Source organism: Seriola lalandi, unplaced genomic scaffold, assembly GCF_002814215.2.
Source record: "Seriola lalandi dorsalis isolate HSWRI2012SDOR001 ecotype SW California unplaced genomic scaffold, Sedor1 jcf7180002054544, whole genome shotgun sequence".
NCBI classification, from domain to species: Eukaryota; Metazoa; Chordata; class Actinopteri; order Carangiformes; family Carangidae; genus Seriola; species Seriola lalandi.
In genome coordinates this window covers 3,831,358-3,858,558 of record NW_019525097.1, presented here as the reverse complement: position 1 = coordinate 3,858,558, position 27,201 = coordinate 3,831,358, and the positions used below count along the sequence as shown (strand labels likewise).

General features: G+C 39.0%; 2 protein-coding genes across 2 annotated transcripts in view; one reads left to right on the top strand and one right to left on the bottom strand.

Annotated features, from left to right (window-relative positions):
• Positions 1-2,130: 2,130 nt before the first annotated feature.
• LOC111661571 (vesicular inhibitory amino acid transporter-like) lies at positions 2,131-15,216 on the bottom strand. Its single transcript, XM_023415188.1, has 9 exons — positions 15,161-15,216; positions 14,387-14,557; positions 13,169-13,826; positions 7,263-7,399; positions 6,496-6,622; positions 5,890-6,092; positions 4,469-4,706; positions 3,958-4,120; positions 2,131-2,450 (listed from the first exon to the last, which is right to left on the bottom strand). The coding sequence occupies exons 1-9, from the start codon at positions 15,214-15,216 to the stop codon at positions 2,131-2,133; spliced, it is 2,073 nt and encodes a 690-aa protein (XP_023270956.1).
• A 516-nt stretch (positions 15,217-15,732) lies between these two features.
• The window catches only part of lama2 (laminin, alpha 2), a 180,881-nt gene continuing 169,412 nt past the window's right edge, over positions 15,733-27,201 (top strand). The window contains exon 1 of the mRNA XM_087176271.1: positions 15,733-15,856. Within this exon, the coding sequence (XP_087032397.1) occupies positions 15,790-15,856 (67 nt within the window). The 5' untranslated portion in view covers positions 15,733-15,789. The remainder of the gene's footprint in view (positions 15,857-27,201) is intronic.

The window sequence follows — 27,201 nt, the reverse complement described above, 5'->3', positions numbered from 1 at the left end:
CACACTCTATCCAATACATATTTGAACTTAAGAGACTCAGACATGATAATTCATAGTATTTAATGTTTATTTCTCCAGAGGGCTAATTAGATCATTTTCACAGCGGAGATAAAATTCATACATTTATAACACACGGAACTGCATTTTTATCATAATTCTACACAGCGAAAATGTTCACCTCGACTTTAAATTTTAAAAATAGAATGAATTGTGTAGTGAACATTTCAGCATGTACCATTAATGGCTAATTATCTTACCTATTAATTATCTTGTCTTCCCACAGAAACAACACAGACTGGATCAAAATTTGCTTATTCATGGTTCATTGTTGAATGAGCACATGTAACAAAACTCCACACTCTGTTCTGACACTTGACATTTTTGACACTTTATGTGCAACTCTGAGACAAACAAATCCCAAAACTAGAAATTATATTTACCTTCACTTCCTCCTCTCACCAGCAAGATTAGTTTTCAAAGCTTTAATAGAGACTTTAAAGTTTTCATGGTTTAGTTAATCGAATGCCACAAACATTCCCTGTGGTGAGCAGTAAATCTATAAAAAGCTTATAGAAACATGAGGGTGATATATTGACATTAATTTTGTATTGTTGATTGATTCTCATTGATTCACATCACTTGGCGCCACATGTAATATTTCACCATGGTAACCACTGGATCTTACTTTCCGTATATCACTGCAGAATGTCATTTTCCATATTATGTTCGGTATATACAGTATATGGAGGGAAAATGACAAGCTTCACCTTGATATCATAACTTAACATCTTTAAAATATAGAAGATAAATTTTCTGTTTAAACTGAGCATTTAAAATGAAGCATGAAAGTTTGACAAAATAATCCAACTCAAGGTCCTCTTACTAGCTTTCTCTAGATGAAGTAATTAGAATTTTTTTTGTTCAAACATCCCATTTTGATGCAATAATCCAATTCATGTGGTACAATTGCACGATAAAAACAAACTCAACACTAATATACAAAGTCTATAAATGTCAGATTGATGTGGATGAATTCCTTTGTATATCGCAGCATCCTGCTGTTACGCATCTTCAATATGAGAAGCGATTCTATAACAAAACACGTATGATTTCATGTGCACTCTGTGTGCATTCATCCTGTCTCATCTCATTGATGGACTGCAACTGTAGAACCGTCCACCATGAAGTAATGAAATCTACGAGGCAGTTTACCTCACGCCGTCACACACGTGAATCTTTTGTGCTTCACTACTTTATTATCAAACTTTCTCACTATATGCAGATACTATAATATATGAGGGCATATTCACGATATCCCTTTTTTTTTCTGGCTGTGGTTTATGTTGAGCTTTTTGCCTTTTTTCTCTCAGACCAGGAGTCATTAAACTGTTTAAGTCAATGCTTTTATTAATTTTATGGCAGATTGATGGCAGGATTTCTTCTGTCACAGTCGTTGTATGAAATAATCCAATACTCTGTAACATATTTCTCACTGGCAATAGCGAATACATCTACAAATTTCAGAAAATCTAAATTTAAGAATTCTTTCACCCCTCACCAATCCTACCTCAAACTGAAAAAAATTACAATTAAAGATGCAAAACCAGCCTGCTTTTTGTTAACATGCCTTTTGGGACAGAATTTAAAGGTCCCATATTTTATCAAGTGATATTTCCATTCCGCTCAGTCCACAGAGAAATGTATTCAGAAACTGAGCCTGAAACGAGCTGTCAGGACTTCAGTAACTTTGTGATGTCACAACAAAGCAGTCTCCACTCTCAGCCATGCCCCAAGCCCAGCCCATCCGGATCCACCCTCCAACCTTGCAGGATTTGGTTTCTCTACCTGAAATCTGCTATATTTCCATTTTAATCCCTCAGAAAACAGTCAGCCAATCAGAAGGGAGGATTAGAGCCTCTCTTCTGATTGGCTAACCAAGCTGTTGTAAAATGGGATCTTTAAGTTTTTATGAAAACAACCTGTGCTTTTGTGCTTTTTACTGCACATTGTTAACTGTGTCGACAACAAATATAAGTATTCACTGATACATTAGTGTAAAAATGAATACAAAGCTGCAGCTAGCCAAACGTGACCTGTCCACATACTTACCTTTCCATCCATCTCCCCTTCCTACAGTCCCTCCACCAGTCTTTTCACTGAACAAATCACACCAGAAACACTACAGATGACTCCCAGACTCAGTATACAAACATCTATCAGCCGGTCCCTCAAAGTGAGGTGGTCCCAGCGCAGTCTGAGGTGAAACAGGCACGGCAGTATGAGTGTCATGGCTGCCCCGGTCACGCTGCCTGTCAAACCCATCAGCAGAGAAAACCTGGGCACCAGCAGGGCCAGCAGGTATGATGTCATCAGCAGGGTGCCGCGGACTAGCAGGGCCGGACGAGACACGCCTCGACCATCGTGTTTGGAGTACAGTGAGGCCGCAGAGTCTGGAGATAGATTAAAGAAGAGAAGTTGAAAGGAGACACAGAGTTTTTGGTGCCAGTTTGTGTTGACGCTGCAATCCACTTATATTTATGGGTCGCTCTATTCTGACTCATTGTTTTCTTAATTTTTCTGTGCCGAGGTGTCATGAAAATAAGTTTTTTCTTATTCATAGTATGGCATCATTTTCATAAGGTAAAACAAACACCAATTAAATATGAACAGAAACATGATTTACTGTAAAAATTTACGCTGTATTTTAAAAAAGATATTGTCAAGGACTGGGAAGCTTTAAACGGCCTTAGTCCTTTTTTTTGTCCATTTTAAATTTACCCTTTGAAACTATTCATGCAGTACATTGAAAGAAGGAAATGTCGTAATCTGATGACTTCATGAGTGTTGACAGTCAATAACCATGAAAGGTTAGGCCATGGTGACAAATGTGGTGACTGTCAACACAGTTTCCCTGATCACTCCCCTCTAAAATGGAAACAAATTTCATGTGATATTTGATTTTTTTCTCCGATCCCCCCCTTTTCCTCCTCTTCTTTGCTCCAATTGAGGGTTTTTAAAAATAGCTGGATCTGTATTTAGGGCAACATTATAATTTTATTTAAGCTTGCATTGGACAACTCCCAGATCACTTTGGAGGGAGTTTGTCTGTTGAGGAAAGACACACTTCTTTCTGCCCCGTAAGACAGAGGGAGGGAGGTCCCGCCAGGTCTTGCCCCATTCCGCCCCGACCAGGACCCCCGTCATGTCGATCATGTGAGAGTGAGAGAGTGAGAGCCCAGTATTTGAATATCTGTGCTGAGACTGTAGCTATTGATGCAACTTAAGTGAAGCTGTATTATTCAAAGTTGAATCTTTCCTTAACACAATTCTTAGTTCATCAAAACAATATTATTTGTCACCTTTAGGAACCATGACTTTGGGAGTCATGGGGCTGAAGGGTGGATGCCAGCACGCAGCATGGGTGGTGTTCTGTGAGCTAAACAAACTTTAATAGAAAGTCAACCAGGCACTCGAGCTCTGCTCCAGAAACCTTTTTTCACACTGAAACATTCGCACAGATTCCCAGTCTAAACACAGTTTACTGCTGTTGGCTAGTGGAGTAAATGTCACTATCTTGCTCAAGGGCAACTTGACAATATGAGGGAGCAAAAATGTCACCGATTCACCTTCTTTTTTTCATGGAGCAGCCATGAACTTTTGAACGAGCCAACCTGCAGTCACAGGCCTGCTTCTTCAGGCTTCAGGCTATTTAGAAATGTGGAAAGAAAATAGCAGCTTCCTGGGGCCATGTGTGATCTACATATTTGTCACTGTAACTTGAAGAAGTATCTAAAACTGATCTTAACCATCACACCCCAGAGCTACATATTTCACAAGTACAAACTACAGTAAAATAACTGTCTTAACAGTTAATACTTTTCAGTGGAGCAAAACTCATGTAATGTATGAGGTAAGACAGAGGTTTGAATATAAATGAGATCTGTCAGTAGCGTTCACCTCTCAGCAGACAGGTTTGTAGTATTTCAGCAGCAGAGTAGAATGGCAGAGGGTAGGACAGCAGGGCTTTTGCCAACAGACACAGGTTGACTAGAGGTCGAAGGTCAGAGGGCAGGTTATCTGTGATGACCTCACTGGTCTCTGCCCCCCAGGTCAACACAGCCTAATGGAGGAAGAAAAACAATTGATACAGTCAGTCAATCAATCACTACATTTGCCTGTCCCTTCTTCAGACCAGCTGTTTTCAGGAAGACAACCTGAGCTACATAAGCACATCTTTTTGTGTATGTCTGTTTTATTGTTTTTAATCATTTTTGTGCTTTTTGGCTTCATCAACATATGTAAATGAAGTAAGCGAGTAGCTGTACCCATCAGAGCCATCATCATCTTGGAGAAACAAGTCTCTCAATATTATGATATAATGATATGAAAATGATGAACAAGGAAATCAAGATGATTTTGTCTATTATATAACCAACTGAGCTACTCAGCCAATAAAGCAGCAACTAACCAGTAAAGAAAACATAGTTTTCATGATGCAGGCAGCACCATGGGTCCAACCCAGCATAGCATTAAACTGCCCGCTGTCCTCCATACTGCCCTCTAGAGGAGGGAGGAAGATCTGTGAGGTGTAGGAGAAGATGATGACGCCCACAGAGACGAGGAAGTCCTCCGGGTCCACAGACAGAGACAGAGAGGACCAAGACCAGCTGCTGGCTCGACTCAGACAGTACAGCATGACCAACAGGCTGACAGAGGGTCGGAGATGAAGAAGAAGAGAAAATGAGAAAAGATGATGCTTTAATTCTGGAATAATGTTAAAAAAATATATACTTTCATTTATTAATTCTTTCAGCATTTATTTATATTAGGGCATTCTGAGAAGAGTGGTTGTCTCTCACACAGTCCTACATAAAGTCATACAAGGAAAATGAAGCAAGAAATAAACAAACTGTAGAAAATAACAAAAATGTATGCAAGCAGAAATATATATATATATTGTACATATTAAACATTTTCAGATAAACTGAAGGATTATGTATTCTTGTATGGTTTGAGAAAATTTTTCATAAGATAATTAAACCATTTAAAAGCCATTTGTTTTAGGCTGTTTTTCTTGCAGCTCATGAAGGGTTGACTTCCTCGAGATACATGGTTTTCTGAGGACAGTGATGTTATGTTTTTCTGAATATGATGGGAAACATAATCCTTAATCTGTAATTACAGAACTGGCTGGAAGCATTCATTTTATGTTTTGCTATTTATGTGGAAAGGATCCATAAACAAAACCAAAAAATTTAAAATCCACAAATTGAAGCTCAATTTAAAATAAACATCAGTCATTGCAGTTACAGATTTTTATTTTAAATTGAGCTTCAATTTGTGGATTTGAAAATTTTTGGTTTTGTACTGATCATTTTTTCTCAAAACCAGTTAAACGTTGTGTTTACCATTTACCAGTTCCAGTACATGCGTATGCAACAAATGGTTACTTTCATTATGGTGTTTGGGATTTATTTGGGAGGTTGATTCCCGAGTAAATGAAAGCAGCGGAGAGCAAATGTCCAGACTAAATATTTTTCTCTCTGCTTAAGTCTTGTATTATCAGAGAAGTGATGTGTATGTGCACAGGACAAGCTCTGAGAGATCAAACGCTCCAAGAGCTCCAGGAGCCAGTTCCATTTGCCTTGTCTCATGGAGGCACCTGGCATTAGAAATAAATCAGTCAACCAGTAACAGCGGTGTGTAGCAGGTGGGAGCAGACGACTCAACCAGCAGCAGCTGCATAATGATGAGAATGAGGACAGATTATAAAGGCCGCCGTGCTGTCTTGATTTAACATGATAGGTGAGTGTGTCAGCTGATGCTGATCAGGTGACAGCAGTCACTGCTCTGTCAGATCCAAACGCGTTTCTCCTTTTATCCAATCACCTGATCAGTATGTGAGCCAGGGAGCAGAGCAGGCTGAGTGTGGATACTGGTCTGAGATCAGTCAGCAGCAGGCAGGGCAGCAGGAACACCAATGAAACCAGAGAACATACTGATCTGGGAACAGCCATTCCTGACAAACTGTCAGACAACAGACTGGTGGAGACGACTAGATACAGAGTGCAGGTCATCATCAGTTCAATGACCTGGGAAAAGAAAAGATTTTTACACTCACTGTACACTGTGGGAAACGAAAGATATTTCCTTTCACCTCTTCTTATCTACACTATAAATCTTAAATCAGAAATGATGTTGGAGGAAGCTAGACAAGTTAAGTTGTCTGGGGTTAAGTCCTAAAATCATAGTTTTTCAATGCAATGATCCAAAAGAATGATGAAATTTCACAGGTTTCAGTGCAATGCAGTGAATGAAGGGTCTTTCTGAACCCAAAACAAACACTCTCAAAAGAGACAGAATGATCCACAATACTTCAAGTTGCTGTCACTTGAGAAAAAAGTCTCAATTCTCAGTTTATAAACATGTGCAGAATGATTTAAAGAATAAAGAATGTGTGTGCTGATTTATATTTATCTGTAATGTGTGTGTTACCTGAGCTACATTAACCATCCAGCCCCCAAGTCCAGGCCAATTGGGCCACAGTCCTTTGCAGCAGGCCTCCACTATGTCCTGGTAGCTGTCTCGGACTCTGACCTTTGACACAGAGCCAGACCCCCCACTGAAAGACACAAACAATGTCAAACTGTGATAATTTGTGTCAAATACATTTTTTTCAAACCTCTGTTTTGAAGACAAATAGAATTCCAACTCCAAAATATCATGTTTTCATTAGCTCCATTGTTTTAAGTGAGAACAATGAGGTATTTTTTACAGCTGGTAACACGGATTTGAACTCAAACTCAGCGCAGCTGAACTAATCTGAATCAGAATATAGTTTGACTGAACTCCACAAACCTATGAGGAAAAAGTAAAAACAAATCACAAAGTGCTGCAGAACACAACACAGTCACATTTCTTTTAGCCGACTCTAAAAAACTCTCCGCTCTGTGCACATGTTGAGTTTAAATTCCCCTGAAGTGTCTGGAGGAAATAGATAAGTATGAGAATGACTCTGCTGTCAGGAGTAATGGTCACCATTGCAGAAAAAGACTGAGACTTAGTCAAGTGCTCTTTGGGAAGTGCAGTGCAAAAGTGCCACAATGACAGAGACAAAGTTCGATGAGTTTCTTAGAGCATCTGTGCTGTCAGTAAAATAGATGTGATGAAGTGCTTCTTTGTAATTAATCAGAAACCTGATTATGAAGTATTAGAGTTGGATAACAAACACCAAATGACTATAAATATACTGGAAACTTTACCTTTGTTCCTCTTCATACAGACAGGCCACCAGGATCCTCCCGGTGTGGTTACAGACCCAGGCCGACAGAACCAACAGAACCAGACCCACATAACCTGACTGGACCAGAGCAAACGGTAAACCCAACACAAAGATGCCCTGAGGGGAAGAGAGGGATGGAAAGAGAATGTGAAGAGGTAGGACGAAGAGGTTAGTGAGAAAAACAAGAAACGAGAAGAGAACAAGAACCCGTGTAAGAAGTAGCCTCAAAAAGAGACAGCGGGAAACGTGCTTGGTACTGAAGTACGGTGGCCAGGCAACACAACGGAAGTGCTCCAGGCCTCTAGGGGGAGCTTTAAGTGGAACACCCATAGACCGTATATAAGCATGCTAACTCTTGCTACGGTATCTTTTGCGCTCTTATAATATTGTAAACACTACGGCCAAATGTAAAAAGAACACATACCTTTTTATCACCTTTTTTCACATTTTTATGTTGCCTCTTCCTTCGTAATGCATACTCTCTCGTTTGGTCCAAGGTCAAAGGTCAAGGTGTTCCACTTCCCTGTAGGCCTGGAGCGCTTCCATTCTGTTGCATTTGTTTTGGGGGTTTGTGTGTTTTTGTTTTTGCATCGTTTCTGTATTTGCAGCATTTTGGCAGTTAATTTGTTTTGGCTTCCTGCTGCACAGTTTTTCATTTACAGCACGTTCCTGTTCCTGTCCTCTTTTTTCTCTTAATGGAAGTGTTTTGGGCCGTTGCAACTCATTTGCCCTTGTCAGCCACCATATAGAAGGCATGCGTGAGGAGATGTCTTCCAGACTGCAACTTTCGCTAAGCTTAATAAAGAATTATAAAAAAAAAAGAAAAAGAAAAAAAAAAGAATTAGAAAAAGTATAAAGGATAAAAAAAAAGATGAAAATGATGTGTTCTATATCAAAATGTCAAAGGGTATAATTGCTTGGCATGTACTGTAGTAAAGGCTCTGGCAGTGCACTCATCAGTGAATCAATGATCCACCATAGCAACCAGCCCAGACACCTAAAAACCTTCAGTAAAGTTCAAAAAACTAATTCCAGTCTCCGTGTCCTGACCCAACACAGCACTGTGGTGAAAAACTCCTGAGCCAGCAAATCACTCAAGTACATGGGCAGTGCAATTGTTGGGTATACTTTTTTTTTTTTTTTAAGTAAAATGTATATATGTCACTGTTTTAAAGTATAGGCTACTATGCAAATATACAATACAAATATATGCTATACCAGAACGTTTTCAGTCAAAGCAAAGGGGTCATTTACATTTTCTAATATGGACATATGGTAGTTCCTGTACACAAGGAATCATTGCAGGGTGCTCATTTCACACAGTTTTATCTTGTTTCTGTAAGAAATAATGTCAAAATTCAAAAACTTTGAAATGAGGAAAAGAAAGAATAAGGACAGTTTAGGACGGAAGGGAGAGAAAAGAGAAGAAAGGGACTGTTCATGGTTGGATGATGAGGAGGCGAGAGGAGAGTTCTGGCACGATGCCTGGAGAGTTCGAGGATGCAGGAGACCAGCAGGAGCAGAAGGAGGAGAGGAGTCGGGCTTTGGCCCATCACCAAGGGAAAACGTTGGCGACTGCCAGAGAGAGAAGCAAGGAGGAGAGGGGATGGAGATGAAAGAGGGAGGCGAGAGAAGAAGAGGATAGAGGAGGAGAAGGGAACAGAAAGGGGAGAAAGAGGATGGAGAGGTGCGACCTCGTGGCTAGAGAGCAGGAGGAGGAAGGAGGAAGAGGAGGAGGAGGAGGAGGAGATCACAGGAGACAACAAGCTCCTTTGATGGAGCTGCTGTGTTTTGAATGTTGGAACATGGAGATACAGAGGCTGACTGAGAGAGTTGTGGAAGCACATCATAGACCACAGACACAAACACACACTGTGGATGCATAAACAGACAAGCACACATTCTCTCTCTTTCAAGTTACTATTTTGTAACTGGTGTCTGTTAGGCATATGCTGATGGAGCTTTGATGTTCAAATGGAGCTGCTGGGGATGAAAGCAGTTTGAGAGAAATCTGATGCTCAAGTATCGGATTTCATCTCCTCTCTCTCCCTGTACTCCTCTTTTTCTCTGTGGTTTTGCCAGCTAATTCCTCATTGGTTACTCTGAGCACAACCTGAACTAGCTCCCAATCACAAAGGGCTACAATCAGCGAGGAAAGAAATTCCTTATTGGCTTTGAAGAAGATGGAGAAAAAGATGATTCTTTCACAGCTCCATCTGTCACAGTCCGACCCCCCAAGACACCTTTAAATTCTGTTTATTCATACCATGTTGACCAAGCACACATGCACTTTTTTTTATGCCTTACATACTTAATATCAGCCACTGATCAGCATCGTGCTGAAAAAAAAAAAAGATTATTACATATTCACTGATCCTGTCTGGACTTCCCAGGTGCAAGAATTCAACTACTGCCCTCCAGGTCATGCACAATATTTTATGCAAGCACATGCCCTTTGCACAAAAAGTGATAGAGAAATGTCTTTCCCCACCATGAGGGGATTAGACAGAGCAGACGCGAGCAGAAACAGGCAGGTTTGACATTTAAATAACTCGAGGAGCCTTTTTTTTTCCCAGCCGTGACGAATGTTGTACTGCTAAGTTTAATCAAAGTTGTTTTATTTGTCTAAATTAAAAGATTGTGAAAAGGATGTGTCCAATTTTTGCTTTTGTCTCATCTCATCTTTCATGTGGGACAAATTTCATTTTCACAGGATTTTGGCAGGAAAGTAAAAACACTTCAGAGTCAGTCAAATGTATTGAGATGTTAGCGTCTGTTGTTGATCATGGTCACGAAACACTTCCGTTGTCGTCTGCGTTTCGTCTTTTGTGTTGTGAGTATTTGAAGTGCATGTGATGTCAAACTGATGAAGGCGTTTTTCTCAATTTGTGTGTGTTTGTGTGTGTGTTTTAAGTTGCAGTGCATTGAACTCTCAGGGCCACCGTACATTACAGCTGAAATGATTAGTTGATTCTGTCATCAAAGCCCATTAAAAGAAAATTAGCCTTCAGCTATTCTGATACTTGATTAATCTTGATTTGAAGCCAAAATGAAGCCCAAACATTTAATGTTAAAAGCATTCACAAATGTGAGAATTTTACACTTTTCTTTTTGTCATATATGAGAGTAAATTGAATATTTCAGCTTCGGACTTTTAGGTGGGCAATGGAAACTTAGTGAAGGGTATTTTAAAGATTTTCTGTGTTTTCTGTAGACTAAATTATTATTTGAATCAATATGAAAACATGCAATGATGAAACTTATTCAAATGAATTGCAGCCCTACACTGGGTTTTATGTTGGTTGTAATGGGAGGGCTGTGGTAAATGAAGGTTATAGGTCAGCTACTAACAAAATCAATAATCAATTACTTGTGAATACAATTGGCCCTAGATGACAATATTTTTATTGAGAGTAATAGTGGTGGTGGTGACAATGATGATGCTGATGATGATGTATCTGATGGAAGTGGCACTAAAACTGAAGAAGTGTACTTTTTAAAATGCATAAACCTGCAGCTTTTACTCACTCCAACATTTTTTGCAGAGTCTTGAGAGGAATTTGGCAGCATGATGAACCAAATAACTTTTGACAGCAATCTTTCCAAAACAAATTGGGGACATTCTTTATTTCCCTACGGCTCATGTTTGGATTTGAAAATCACATTTCACAACTTTCGACGCAGTTCAAGGTAAAAATGTAACTCACAGACAGACAGTCCCTCAGTCACAGGCACTTAAATTGATATCAGTCTTTCTCAGTGTCAAAAACAAAAGGTCGACGTATCTATTCTACGATGAGGACACACAAACTGGAGCTGCCTCATTAATAATCAGGTTGGAATTCAAACTGGCTTTCATAATATTCCCAAGTCAGGAGCCTCAAGAGTGGGAGCTGCTTTTTGCATTTCTGGCAGCAAATTTGCTTTCCAATAAAAACTTTATTAAGCTGGCAGACAGTTAGTTATATTGGCATCAATAAACCACCATCGGAAAATACATATTTGCTTCTTAGCCTTGATAGGAGATAATACTGCTGATCTTTTTTCCATTATTAAGACATCTGTTAGCCCCTTAACAAATGGATCTGCCATTATGACACTGATAGGTGTTTGTACATCGGAGACATTCTGCATCTTTTATCGTTCCTATGTGGTCATGCATCAGTGTCTGAGGTTATGAACACTTCAAGCATCCACTGAATCATCACCTTCAATAAGAAGACTCTTTTTTGCTCTGTTAGTCATGCAGTAGTCCCCTTAACCCATCTCCAACCTCAACCAAAGGGATTACTGAGTGTGGTTAAGGTTCCTGATTACAGTGTGCTGCAGGTAATGAATAACCTATAAAACGTTAACCAACCCAACAGTCCCAGAAAGAAGATGATACTATTTTAGCAGAGTTTAAAAAAACAAGACACAAGCTGAAGGAAAACACAGTTAAATAGCAACTATTCAAATCTAATTTAAATCGGCAATTTAAATCAGTAATATGGAATATATCACAGTCTCATTCTTCATTAGAGACCAGAAAGTTGGTCTCTATTGAAAACTGGTAAAAAAAACAAAAAACCCTGGCACCCGGATAGACATCAATAATAGACAGCATCAATAAACCAAGCACAAATACTTGTGTATCTTCTAAATATCTTCTGTTTATATGTGTATTTATGCACTGACAACAGTGCTAGTGTTTACGACAAAAGCTTTTGATGTAATTCACCTCATTTCCTGAAGGAATATGTTTGCTTGCACGTGTCTTCATTTGTCAGCATGTGTGTGTGAGTGTGTGTGTGTATGTGTGTGTGTGTGTGTGTGTGTGTGTGTATGCATGTGCAAATACACTGTTTTGATACCCTGATGTCATAATGCATTCTCTATGGACGCAGTGACGCTGTTAATTACACTACAGTTATTCAGTGAAAGAACACATTAACACGAGTGCAGCCGTGGAATACGGCCCAGCATTTACAGCATAATAAGCTATTAGCATTACTGCCACGAGGACACACTGTGACCGGGAGCATTTCTTTTGTTAAAATGATTTGATTCACACACTTCATTTGATTATGAAGACTGGAGAGTGCCTGACAAACAGCCTGCAAGACCACAAAGAATTGTTTAGTAATATTAAAACACAACAGGAGTGGATTAAATGGTCTGCAAGCTTAATGCTTTTTGACTGTAGTGTGCAGCTTGGCACCTAAACAGTTGTCATTTATATTTTGCATTTGTCTTCCACAGGAGAATAGAGAGAAAGACAAAAATTGGGAGGAAAAAAAGGAATGACATGCTGAAATTTAACAAAAAATTTAAAGAATTATTATGATTTTTTATTCTATGATTAATTAATACTTCTAGAATCTAAGGAAAGACTGTTCAACAGCTGCATATCACAGCTGGGTTACGATTCAATGATTAAATACTTGACCAAAACAAAGAGGTGACTAAGTTCACTGTCATGGATTAGATATGTTGAATAGGTTTCATGGCTGTGCAAGTCATTCCTCATACTAGATAACATTATATTCATTTGGTAGAGGCTTATGTCCAACGTGATGTACATGTTTTCCCTCACATATACATATCAGGATAAATCGGAGTTATGTGCCTTGCTAAAGGAAACAGATCAAAAACACTCAGTGACACGTGATGACTGCCTGGAAGTTAGGAACATATGTTCATAAGTGCTATGGCTCAGCAATGGTTTGCATTCATCTCAATTATGTTTTATCTTGGTTTAATAAGCTAAAACATGGAAAACCTTTGTAATGACCTTTTAAATTAAAATGTCAATGTCAGTAAATCTATATTTCATTTCTTTTGTAGTGACTTCATCTCTTTTCTTATGTATGGAAAGTATTTACGACGTGCACAATGCAAGTGTACCTGTATAGCATTTGTCACATTCCAGCCAGCCTCCCAGGCGGTGATGGTTGGAGATGGATTCAGACTAGTGGTGCCAGTATTGGGGCTCTGACACGGATCAGCCATACTCATCCTTGCTCTCTCTTCTTCAAGGCGGGTACAGAACTGAGAAGTCCCCTCCACAGTTTGCTTTCCCTCCCTTCTCTCCTCTCCATCTTCAGAAAGTCTCTGCTCTTGTAAATTCCCTTTATATTTCCTAGCCAGCCTGAAGGATCTGCTCTTGTTACCCACCTCACTGTTGCTTTCCATATTGTCAGCTTGCATCTCAGAGGACCTTTTTCCATTGCCATAACTTGTGGTATTTCCTAACCAAAGGGAGTCTGCAGTGGAAACCGCTGATGTTATGGTGATGGTGTTGGGTCCAGTGGAGATTACAGTAGCTCTGGTTTCTTTAAGACTGTCATGCCATGGAGTGCTGCTGGCTCCTGTCAGGGTAGGAGCTGCTCTGGTGTCTTGCTCAGTTAGAGACAGGCCGTTTTGTCTGCATGAGTTTGTGTTTTTTCTGGTGTCATCAGTGCCTGTGATGCACTCATATGGCAATCTATTGTCCTCAGCGTGGATTCTGCTCAGCTCATCACTGCGGGTCAGAACCAGCATCTCTTCGTCCTCCGGAAAGAATCTGCTGATTAAAACATTACATTTTGAGCTAATGGTATCTCTTCTCACTCACTTCCTCACTGAAGTTCTCAGTGATATTGCTATTTCTTCCCATGTAAACTGACATAATGATTTTGAGGCTAAGGTGCGCTGCTATATCAATCAAAAATAGCTAATAATATTATATATTTTAGGAAAATTATGGGAGTGCTATTTTAATGCCTTGTAAAGTATCCTACTTTTCAACACACTCTCTTGAAAGGTGATATATGAATAAACCTATTTAGTTTCATTATAAATGCATCACATATAGGTATATATTTATGATAGATTAAGTATTTTTTGTTGTTGTCATTGTTGTGTTTTGACACAATAAAAAAAATCTCTATATACATACATCAATAGATTGACAGATACTCTCCATGAAGCTCACTGCACGTCAATATATTATGTTAAAGAGACCCGCGCTGGTGATAATACACCTACTTATTAGTTTATTATTCCCATACAAATAAGAACTTCTATATGTAAATCAATTGTATAGTAAATCTAGAAATGAATACATCCCATGATGTGACTCACCTTGCTGTCCAGTCTAGGTGTAGCCTCGACACGCCCAGCCCCACAGAGACCCAGCAGCCCTCCCCGGCTGCCCGAAGCTCTGAGCCCAGTGAAGAGAGCCCATCTTCAGCCTGACGGTCTCCACAGTCAGCTTCTCTTCCTCTGGAGGTCTTAAGCTTTGGGGGAGCTAGACTGACATTGGACCCATAAACACAATGTCTTAAGCACACTTGCATAACTACACACATACACAGGTGTGTGAAGTGATTGACAAGTTGATGAGCTGTAACATTATAATATGCCAGTGTTTTCAACAGTGCAGGAGTAAACAGCTATAATGGGCTGCATGGTAGATCCACTAAGTCCACTCAGGAATGTAGTGGAGGCAAAACTTGGTTTACTTCTTGTTTATTATTTTACTGAATAAAATGTACAATAGAATGTATGTATTCACAGGCTAATATATATAAACTATTTCCAACTGTACATCATAATTTAGCAACCTGTTATTTACCACTTTATCACTGGTTGTTCTCAAAGAAATCAACTTCATAGAGTTTCACATCTCATTTTGAATCTGTTTTTTTAAATAGTGTGCATCTATTTGCATCTGCCCTGCGTTTTGAGTGATCACACCCAGTTTTGCCCCAGAGTGTGGTGAGTTCTACAGGGCAGCAGGAGGAGCCATAGAACAGAAGTGCATGAAACTGGACCGACTGGACCAAAGCGTCTGTCCAGCTCTGCTCTCCCCTGCTCTGTCCTCCTCACTTCTGAAGTACTCTGTACTCCACTTACTTCTTTTCAACTCTTTTTTCTTTTCCCGTCTGTGCTACTTTGTTCGTGGTATCCATAGCTGTGCTGATGCAATCTTTCATTTGTTTTTGTAGCATCTGAAGCTTTTATTTCCCAAACTGCTCCAGTTCTTCAGTACCCTGATATAGTCCATGTTTTCATCTATGAACTCAGAGGATGGTTATTGTTACCAGTTAGTAGTTATGTGGAAGATTCATTCATACACAAAACACAAGAGAAAGTGATCAAATCTATCTATCTATCTATCTATCTATCTATCTATCTATCTATCTATCTATCTATCTATCTATCTATCTATCTATCTATCTATCTATCTATCTATCTATCTATCTATCTATCTAGTAAAAGTATCTTCATTCTCAGTTATCTCAGTTTTCCAAACATTCTCATTAATGTAATTCTCATTAATCTCCCCTCTGCTCCAAGTTTAACGCAGGAGAGAAGGAGGAGAGAAGAGAGGAAGAGGAGGAGAAGGGGGAGTAGCTACACGGAGAGGGAGAGTTTGGGTCAACTTTTGCGGAACTTTTCTTCTGACATTACACTCAACACAGAGCCGCGCGAGAGGACGGCGTGCACGCGCGGAACGATATCAAACTTCAGGTGGCTTCACGATGAAGCGGCTCCTGCCCGTGCTGCTGACCGCTTTGCTATGGCAGTGGTGCCATAGCCAGCAGAGAGGTGAGTCCTCAGAAACTGATAGATGTGACTACGGATCGATAAACCGGTACAAGGCGCTCATTCACCAGCAGGACAACTCTCAAATGTGCTCAGTGTCATTCACTCAGGGCTGCTGCTCGTTTCCCTCAATAAGCTAATCATGTTAACTAGCTACACCTTTGCACAGACTAGCTTAATTTAAAACAGCCACGTCTGGCTGCTGGAGACATATTTTAACCTGTGCTTGGCAAGAAAATGTTCATATTAATGATACTTTTTTCAGCCACAGTCAAAAGTTGTCGAAATAGTATCCCCTTTTCTGAGGGACCCTTTATCTACTTGTGAATGAGCACAAAACACAGCCGTTAGCTGGAGTGTCAACAGAGCTCAGGTGAAGAAGAGCCAGATGCTTGGAAATTACTTTTGGAGAGATTCGGGCCTGTTTGGTTTGTTGTTTGTGATGCTTATTTGTTATTAAAAGACACGGAGAAACATTGTGAATCATCTGGGCTGAGAGAAATGCTCATATTAGCTGATATTTTTAGACTCATAAATCAAATTAAAGGGTTGAAGTTCAACATGACAGACCTTGACAGAGCTGTACTTTATGTAATACCACACATTAAGGTGTCACTGGCCTTTTAGTGGTTAATGCTTAGCCAACAGAGTATATTATCCAGAGTGCACTTTGTCTTTCAGTTTACCAAATTATGTGTACACCCCAGGTAGTCTAGCTTTTCACTCTGTTATATAGTTCCAGTGCACTCACAATTCAGACTGTACACATTGATATGTATGTAGCTGTATGGATGTTAAAATCCATCAGATGATTTAAAAGATTCCATCCATACAGGTAGACTGTAGTGTTTCTATGGTGTGTCTGTGCATCTTTCACAACTGATTTAAAGCGTCTGTTCACCCAAATTGTGAAGGGAACATGTCTTGTTAATCTCTAATGGGTTTTTTCCAAGCAGGTAGTTTTGGTTTTGAGATCTCCATCTACTGAGTTTCTTGCCACCACCCCAGTACAATGAAGGTGAATTTAATTTCATTTGTGGTGCTCAAATTATTGTAGATAACATTTAAGAAAAATCAACATCAATGTGTCAGAAACTGTGTCCCTGTTTCTCTGGATAATCCACAGACCTAACTGCTTCCAGTTTTATGTGGGACTACTTTCTAAAAGAAGTGGTTCCTCAGAAAACTGTTTGCAGTGTGTTCTGTGGATTATCCACAGTAACAGGGATGGGGGTTTATAGAAAGACACACTGATGTTGAATTTTTAAAAAATATTATTTTCAATGCTTTGAGCATCACAGACAGAATTCATTTAATCTCTGTTGTATTGTGGTGCAGGCAACATCTCAGTTGGATATCTCAAAACCAGACAAATAAAACGTCAATCTGCATGCCTGCATGTCGCCAGGGTTACATAGAGAATTAAAAAAAAAAAAAAAAATATATATATATATATATTTTAGTAATTTAGGTGAACAAACCCTTTAAAGATCAAACTGAGTCATGAAAGGCAATTGAGGAAAAACTGCTCCTGCTCTTTTACTTGGTTATTTGTGAGGCTGTGAAAGATTAATTATGTGCTGTGTGTGGTAGGGCCGTGACATAGTCAACAAAGAAAAATGAGCAACAAAGCCTTCAGCAGAGATGGGGATTGACAGCGGCGACAAAATCAATATAACATGGAGCGCAATGAGAGTCAAAATATTCATGCAAAATACTGATTCCTTGAGTTGTAAGTTAAATTGTCCCATTTAACCACAAAATGATGTAGAATTGGATATTTCTAGAAGATAAAAACAAATCCTTCCACTGCAGTAAGAAGGTTTTTGAATATGATTGTGTGTGTGTATGTAGAGTCTGTTTGCATGTATGTGTGTGTGTGTGTGTGTGTGTGTGTGTGTGCGCAGAGCGATGGTTTGGTGTCGGTGACTGTTGCTTGTAAGATGAGACAAATCTAGTGCTCGTCATGCTTTTTTCTATTTATCCTCTTCAAAACATCTCCAGCTACTGTTTAACCCAGGAGTGCTTTGGACCTCCTGCAGAGGGAGGAGGATGGGGGAGCCGCCATCGCATGTGCTTCTGCATACTGTGTGTGTGTGTGTGTGTGTGTGTGTGTGTGTGTGTGTGTGTGTGTGTGTGTGAGAGAGAAAGTGAGTTGAAGAGGGCGGGAGAGGCCATCTGTGTGAGGAGTCTCATTACCAGGCGTGTCAACCAGGCATGCTCTTTATCAGCGACGGAGCTCAGAGAGACATCAGGAGATAATCAAAAAGAGAAGAGGAGGAGGAGGGCTGGAATAGAGAGGAGAGGGGAAGGAGGTTTGTGTTTAACAGTTATTAGGCATTGGAGGAAACATCAGTGATATAGAGAGGATAGGTGAACAGGTAGATGGAAAGTTCAGAAGACAGGTGAGAGAGAATGTGGTTGAAGCAGCAAGATAGAGCCAGGGAGGGATCGGAACACACAAAAAAGACAAGCTGAATGGAAATGGAAGCTGTTGAAACCATTTCCTTAGTGTCAACGTAGGGCTGGGTGATAAAACAATAGCAATAATTATCGCTAAATTATTTTCCTCGATTGAAACATAAAAAATGTTCTATATAATTAATTTCAATGCTTAAAGCACGCCCACAAATGAATCACAAATGGCCAACCATGTCGCAAGAATAGAGGTCTGCATCACGTAAGATAGGGTGCACGGTGAGAGGTATAAATGCAGGCCAGCCCGTGACATTATTTACAGACGCGCACAGTGGCTGATGGGCTTGAAGTTTGAGTGGTGTAAGCAAATAAGGCTTGAATTATCGTGAATATCGATAGCAACTGATAAGGAAATTTTTATTGTGATAACAGTTTTGGCTATATCGCCAAGCCCTACGTCAACATTTTTGCTGGTTTGAAGGGAGATGGAAATACTTTTGTTGTTGGTGAAGTGACTTTATTTGGCAACATTACAAAAAAAATCAAGCAAATTTTGCAGCAAAGGTGGGCAGAACTGATGGCACTTACTTGATTAATTAATTGGTTGATCAGCAGAAAACAAACTGACAATGATTTTGATAACTGAATCATTGTTTGAAGGCCCCCAAAAGCTATTTATTTCAATGCAATCTTCTAAATATGAGCAATGGGAACCCACATAAACCCAATTTTCTACTATTTTGGTTTGTTCACATGAGAGATTTTCTGTGTTTTTGTTTCAAATGTCAAACATTTGCTGGTTAAAGGCTCCAAACATGAGGATTTGCTGCTTTTCTGTTTTATATAACTGTAAAATGAGTATCTTTCAGTGTTAGACTGCTTAGTTGAAGAAGACAAGACATTTAAAGATACCATCTTGCACTCTAGGAACTTGTGATGGGCATTTTTCCACTTTTTTCTGACATTTTATAGACAAGTTCAATAAATCAATGTTAAACGTTTGAATAAATGTTATAGTAATAATGTTAAGTCAAATACTAATTCCACTGCATCATCATAAAGCCAGAAAATTCCAATGTAATCAGCATCATACAAACAAAAACTGCAGTTTGCACAGCATGAATTATTTTGCTCCTTTTAAAGACCTTGTTTTCGTATGCTGTACATCAATGTGATTCTTTTGAACTCTGACTTTCTATCACATGAGAGTCAGTATGTTGCTCGGGACTCTACAGCCAAGCCAAACAACTACATCGATAAAAGATAGTAAAAAGTAAAGAATGTGTGGCTGTCGCTGGGGAAAATTTGCAAAGTTCTGAGAAGTTGCCCGAAAAGTTGACTTGTTGGAGTTAGTGTGTATTAATGTGAATTTTACCATCCCGATTTGCATGAGTGGATGTGAAATAAACTCACCAGAGACAACAGTGTGGAATGAATCGAGACAAGGGCTGTAAAGAAACTGAGAAATCAACATTTTTATTTAGCAAATCCATGTGACTTATTCAAAATATCACTGTCCTGCAGAAACCTCATACTGCATCTTTAAAGAAGCAAACGTATCAGGAAGGGTGAGAAAACTGATTGATCTCCCTGTTGATGTTTATCAAACTTTGGCATAATCAAAGGTGTGCAGGCTGATCTTATTAAGTAGTTTCTCCTCGGGAAGATCTGTGCTAAAAATATAAAAATTGTTCATTTGTAGATAAAAGGTCTCTTCAGAGCAACTACAGATACGTTTATGGAGATGTGGATTTAACCAAGCCAGGCTAAATGCAATGTGATGTGAACTCACCAGAGGTATCGCAGTGAATGCGCTGTGAATCAAGAATGGGGTTTTTCTGCCCATCAGAGAAATCACCATTTTTATGAGGTGAATTCATCCCAATGTCATAATGTTTCTAAAATATGTTGATCTCAGTCTGCTATGTTAATGTGAAGTGCAGCCGAGCTTAGCTGAATGGATTTGATGGAATACACCAGAGGGAGAGCTCTCAGACCATTCCTCAGACTGGGACCCAAATTCTGTGAATATTATCAATGTGTCCCAGAAAATAAGAGGGAAGGGAAAGAGGGAAGGAAGGGCAGTGACAAGGTCTAGTATAGTTGGCTTTGTACCGTAATAACAGATTAAAAAAATTATATCCAGTTTGTTAAAAACATGCAGATGAATGTAGATTGTAGGTACACGCGGGCTGTATTTTAGAAGTGTGGTTGGAATAATTACTGACAAACATGTATTTCTTACTTCTATCCTCCTATTCACACCAATAATTTTTATGTTTTTGGTGCACTTGAAGTTGATTTATTTGCTGCTGTTACTGTAATTGAACAGCTGTAATTTTGAGCACCATGGACAACTACGGATGCAACTACCAACTATTACTTTAATCACCTTTTTTTTTTTTTTTTTTTTTTCTTTGATCAATCATTTAACCATTTTGTACAGGCAGTGCCAGAATAGTGACAGCTGCCCATCACAATTTCCCAGAGCCCAGGTTGGTTAAAATTACTTGATTTGTCCAATCAGGTGTCCAAAAGCTGAAGGTATTCGATTTCCAGTAATGTAATAGATAAAAGAAGCAAATCCTCTCATTTGACAAGCTGGAAGTGAGATCAAAGATTATCATATTTGTTGTCAATTCATTTTGTTGCTGTCTATCAACTAATCGATCAGTTGACTCATTGTTTCAGTGTTTTCTTTCCTGGTTCCATCCCTAGCTTCCTCACCAACTCAGCCCTGATATTTGTATGTGGGAATAATGTCACTTTGAATGAATGTGTTCTCAAAGGCCTGTTAGCTGTATTTTACTGTTGTAATGACAAGGACAACTGACAATTGTGTATGGGAAGAAAAGGGAACTGTAGTGCAGTAGCTGTGGTAATATGCTTTTTAATTAAAAAAGTTAACATTTAACACGCACCCTTCATTCATTTGGCCTCCCACCAGGAAGGAAAGTTTGTCTTGTTTTTTTTAATTAAGTGCAATTTTGGAGTTTCACATTCAGCCTGGCACTTGAAGCAAAGTGTATGTGTGTGTGTGTCTGATGTGTTCAGTAAATCTAATGTGTTTAAAAGTAATTCTATTGAGGCAGATGTGATATATGAGATTAGACTCGTTACAGCGCTTGTATTTGTATTTTTGCATACGCTTGTGGCTCACTGTCATACTGTGTTTGTAAAGTTTAAGGCAGCTAAGAATTAATCAAGGACATTTTGTCAAAGACACAGATCACATAACTATCAACAGGTGTGTGTGTGTCTCTCTATAGAGGAATCCTGTGGGAGCTAAAATTAGCCAGGTGTTAAGTTGGAACGGTGGTGTATCCTTCCTGTCGATGAGAGAGAGAGAGGAACCTGAGGAAGAAAAGAGAGAGAGGCATTGAGAGTTTGCAGTGACTGACATTTTGAATCTTACTTGGCTAATTTTTTCTTGACACTTGTCACAGTGCAAGGCAGAAGTAGGTCAGGATGCTCGCTTGCAGCTAAATGATACCTGCTGGTTTCAAAAAGCGAAGTATGCACTGACAATATATCACTTTTTGGAATGGGATCAGGAGTGTTACATGTGGAATACTAACATAAATAGATTATTGTCACGTTAATTTCAAGACGCTAGTATAAATTCTGTTAACAAAAGTCATTGATTTGACAGCTCCTAAAGCCCCTATAGTCTATTTTACATTAATTTGTTTAGGTAGATGAAAAATTTACTTCTGACACATTTTTCTATTTCAGCAAAAGGATAAACACCCATTAGGGAAAGGGACAAGTGGTGACATTTTCTCTAATACAGAAAGCAAAGAGGTTTATCGTCTCAGTTTTGACAAACACAAATAGTGACTGGAACAAGACTTTTGACATTTGACATTTATTTATGGTAATTATACAAACCCAACCCAATTAATTTGAGAATAATGTAAACCAACTGATTTTCATAAATGCTTCGTTTTTCTCTGATTGTAGAAACAATGCATAAACATGCCGTACATAAACACAGTGTAATGTTTCATGGGACAGTGTGTACAACAACGCATGCATGATAAAACTCTAAGAAAATATTTGGTTCAGTTTGTTTTGCATATTTTATTATCTACATGTATCACTGTTTGTATATTTGTTCGTGTACGCTTGTTGTTAATATTTGACTTGTGCTTTCCCCTGTGGGGCTGTGCTGCCTCCTACAAAGCACATCTTCCACTGAACAAGATCCAGGTCTGTGCATGTGTGTGTACACCCATGAGTGTGAGTGTTTCCCAGCTGTTTTGTTGTCAGAACAGCATTGATAATGCTGAGGAGAAAATCAATAGTTAATTCTACGAGGGCCACAATAGCTGCTCTGCCCAGCTCCATTCTACTGTGGGCTTTGACACAGAAAGAAACAGGGCATGAGTTGATGAATTGGTAATTGTGTGCGTGAGTTCATACAGGTTGTATATGTGTGTTTGCACCAGCTACTGCACCCAGGCTATATATATATACTGTACCGAAAAAAAATAAAAAAATAAGCGAGACTGTGATATGGATTTGTAAGAAAGAACATAAAAATTGTGTAATAGGTTGGACTACAGACCTTTTTAGTTTTGAGTGCAACTCCCAGCGCTCCTTGTTTTTCATTTCCTTAATTTAAGGTAGCCTACATTCAGCTCAAAAATAATCCCATGTGATTTCAAAATGGACTACATGGAAAATAATGGCAATTAGTCTAATAGCATCAATATTCCACGTTAAGAGGCTTCAAAATAAATCTTGTGAAGTCATGTTACCAGTGTACTTCAACTTGTAAATTTCAGCAGAGCATTTCATGGGCAACAACCAAAATTACACATCTTCACTCTGAAGCACTGGTCCAGTGGAGTTTGATGGTTTCACTCCTCTGACCCTTTTAGATTTACTCACATCATCTGCTGCTGCTGTTCTGTGGGTGAATTGTGCTCCAGTAGTAACTTTTAGCAGCGAACTTGAATAGTAAAATACAGAAACGGAGGGTGACATAATCAAAAAAAAAAAAAAAAAAAAGAAGAAAAATCTGTTATGTCATGTAAACTTCCAAATCAAATGCCGAGGGCTGCGAAACATAGATAACTTATTATGTTCACTGTCAATTCATCCCCTAATTGTTTTCTTGATCTGTTTGTTTCTATAAAATGACTGAAAAAAGAGAAAACCCCAAAGATATGAAGCCAATCCTCACATTTTACAGACTGCAATTATGTAATGTTTGACATTTGCATTGCATTTTTGAAAAATTACTTAAATCATTAATTAATTAGCAAAATATTTGCCAATTACTTTTCTGTTGATTGACTAATTGATTCGATGACTAATCGTTTGAGCTCTTGATACTAGTAGATAAGCTGATTTTTCATATTGTATAAAGCTGTGTCTAGAATACTGAATTTAACCTAATTTAAATGTTTGTTGAGGCTTTTTGAAGAAGATGAAATTTTGGTACTTCTTGTAAAATCACATCAGCTAAAATGGACGGTGTTCATTTTAAATATTTGTATGTCTGTAATAGATTGATGGATCTTAATGTATGTTCTCTTTGGGATTTCACACTGTGACCTTGTGGTTAAAACACTACACGCCTGACATACAGATGTGCAGCTGCTAAAACAGGCTACTGACCCTGACACACACGTAAACACACACACGTCTGCAGCTGCAAAGACTTTGGAATGACCTCCGTTTCTCCATCTTTCTTTCTCTGTCGTTCTCTCATCTCTGTCTCTGATCTTTCTTGGTGCTTATATTTTCCCAAGGAGCTTCCTGTGGTAACACATGGTGTCAATAATGAGCCCCCTACACATACACACACGCATACACACTCGCAGACGCTTTCCCCTCCTCCGCCACTCATAATCCTTCATCCCCTCTCGCCCACTTCTTTCTTTCCTGTCCCCTCTGCTCTTTCCTTCCTCCCCTCCTTTCATTCCTTCGCCCCCTGATCGTCGTCCTCTTCTTCGTTTCTCTCCTCACTTACTCCTGTCCTTCTCAGTGTATTGTGGTATTTTTTCTTTTTGTCCCTTCACCTCATCTTCCCTCTCCTCTCTTTCACTCCTTCTGTAGACATCCCTTGCTTGAAAAGACACAGAGTAGACATCACATCACACTACTGTTAAATATTGAATTATCAAACAAAAGTTGAAGTATCTGCAGTTACTAGAGCTGTCACTTTTTATTCGGAATTTGTTCGAACGTGGGGTGAAAAGTTCATATTTGAGCTGTAATGACCTGTTCGAAATGTAGGCTGCAGTCTCTATTAGCGCATCAGACCATCGCCAGGTAATATCGTTAATAAAAAGAGGGCTGAACTTAATCTGGATCATGTTGATAGATTTGTGTTTCTAGGTCGGACCGTTTGGCTTGACTATCGGTTCCATGTTTTACCTTTCTACATTTTTAGTTCAAAGGTGTCGGAGCTCCCTCCTGTTGTCTGTCGTACTGTGTGTTCTATGTCACTGTAGCACTTTGAGACTTTGAGTTTCACTGAATGAAAAGTATGGCACATTTTTCGTTTTATTGAGAGCAAGGTAGAAGTGTCTGGCTTAAAGAAAATTATTTAATACAGCCATTAAAAATGTAACATTTGATTGCTGGAAGAATTGTTATAAAGAAATGGAAATAATGATGTGTTGCAGTGTTTTTAGGGGAGCGGGCGTGAGTGCGTGGGGGGTGTGGTTGGGGGGGGGGGACATTTGAATTAATTCAAACGAATGGCTGGTCATTTCAAATTCGTTTGATCTTGATTTTTTTGAAAAAGTGACAGCCCTAGAAGTTTCCCATAGCTGATATCTGCATTGTTTATGAAATCCAGACCCAAACATCTGTCTTGATCTTTTAAAAACAGCCAATAATACTTCAGGGAAAACATATTAATTTTGACTGATGATTCTTGCACATCCCTGCTTGTCAGAAGTGTTCTGCGCTTTGCTGTTTCTCCATTTCATATTGTTTCTCTGTCCTCTGTGCCTCCTTGTTCATTCCCCCCCCATCTCTCCCTTCTCCACCTCCTCTCCACTCTCTTTCATCCTGTGTAGGAGTACCACTGACAACCTCTGCAGCCATAGCTGAGCTCAATGTCTGGCCTCAGTTTGTTTGTCTTGCTACTCCTTCACCGTTGGTTCCTGGAGGTCTTATTGTTTTGTTCCAGCTCAGATCACTTCAGTTCAAAACCATGTTTATCCATAGCGAAACACACTGAGAGCAAGCTGTCTTTTACAGGAGAAATCTGTCTGACACAGGCAGTTCAAAGACAGCCATAAAGCAAGACAGACACCCCCCAGCTCTATTTTGGATTTTTTAGTTTGTTGGGTTTGGTTTGTGTGTTGTTTTTTTTTTTTTTTCTTGTGTTAAACTTTGGGAAGTAGTTCTCAGTTTGTTGATTTTGGTCTGGGGTTGTTTTTCTCTCAGCTCTCATAATGGTTTATCTAGTTTGTGTAGCTTCAATAGTGGGATGCACCATTGCTTCTTTTCATCAGAGATGATTGGAATTTGGATAAAGTGTATTGATGATCAGGTTTATCAAAACTATTGCCGTTTTACAGTAAATAATCCTATATTTAAATTTACAAGTCAGAGGCGTGGAAATTACTTGTACTGGAGTCCGACTCGAGGCACAAATTTGTTGAGTTCAGTCACTACTTGACAAGATCAAAAAAGACTTGCAAATCTGTTTTGACTCAGTTTTGACACTGATGATTCATGACTGGTTGAATACTGAGATTTGACATCCCCGTATTTCCTGGGAATTCTTCCCAAATGTACTTCTTTATCCCCTGAAAAAATCTATAAGAACTAGAGATTTATTGCACGCTTCTGTGCCTTTTGTGTTCCTGTGCTGAAGACTGTTGTATGTGCTGACATGAGAATGCCTTCTCCAAACCTCATTTACACTGCAACACACTTTGATGTCAAAGTCAATGTATTGATGTTAATTATAATTGGACATTTATTTTATTTATTTATCACCATCACTGAAAATATTAACTTCCCCTAATTCCAGTGGTATATGATGTCTGTGTGTTTCAGTTTGTCTGACTTATAAGTTATTTAACAGGTTAAACTAAAGTTATAGTTATATAGTGTAGAAATACACTTTTACGCCCAGATCTTTGGAAATACGGTCATTGCCACCTCCTTCTGGTTTGCTGTCTTAGCTTAATAATTAGGCCAAAATATCATCTTCACTGAAGGTTGCCATTGCAAATCAGAGAAGCTCAAATTCCATATGTGTTTGAGCGTATGACAACGTCATCATTTTTCAAAGCATTAATCACCTTTAAGACAACTCAGAACTACCAGCTGTGACCTCTCCTGCAATGTATTCAACTTAACACACACGGCCTGCACATGTGGATATGATTAGCTTTTTGTCTGTACACAGTCTTTGATTCTTTGGCTTTGTGGTGGCTTCATGATTGAGTCAGAATTCCCAAAACAGATTTTTTTAAATCCAGTCATCTGCATAAATGCCAAACTACTTTTTCAACCTAAACAAAAAAAACAAACAATTTTTACATGTCATCTAGAGCAGTTTTTAGTGTAATTTCTTAAAAGTAGTGAAAGTTGGTAAATTAGTCACGCTAATAACATTTGTCTGATGCATGACAAGATTTCTTCAAGATTTCTTTAAAATATTTTTTTCCCAGAAAGATTTAAGAGACATCATCAACCTCAGCAGCAAACCTACTGTACCACACTCCAGCAAATAACAGACACCAAATACCTTCAGGGATCATGTTTCAAAAGCTGATTTTTACACTTTGTGGATCTCTGTGGTCACGTCTGAGCTGAGGCTTCTTGTTAGACTGAGGTTTCTTTAAAGTTGTGTATAGATTGATACCGTCTGTTTCATTGGCTGCTAGAAATTACCAATTACCTCACCCACGACATCCTTGTTCTACACATGGTAACAACATGGTTTTCAG

Coding starts and splice junctions, on each gene's coding strand:
- LOC111661571 (XM_023415188.1), bottom strand. CDS start 15,216: ATGGATACCACGAACAAAGTAGCACAGACGGGAAAAGAAAAAAGAGTT. Junction 14,558..15,160: donor GAAAAAAGAGTTGAAAAGAA/GTAAGTGGAGTA, acceptor GTCCAATGTCAG/TCTAGCTCCCCCAAAGCTTA. Junction 6,623..7,262: donor CTGTATGAAGAGGAACAAAG/GTAAAGTTTCCA, acceptor TGTGTCTTTCAG/TGGGGGGTCTGGCTCTGTGT.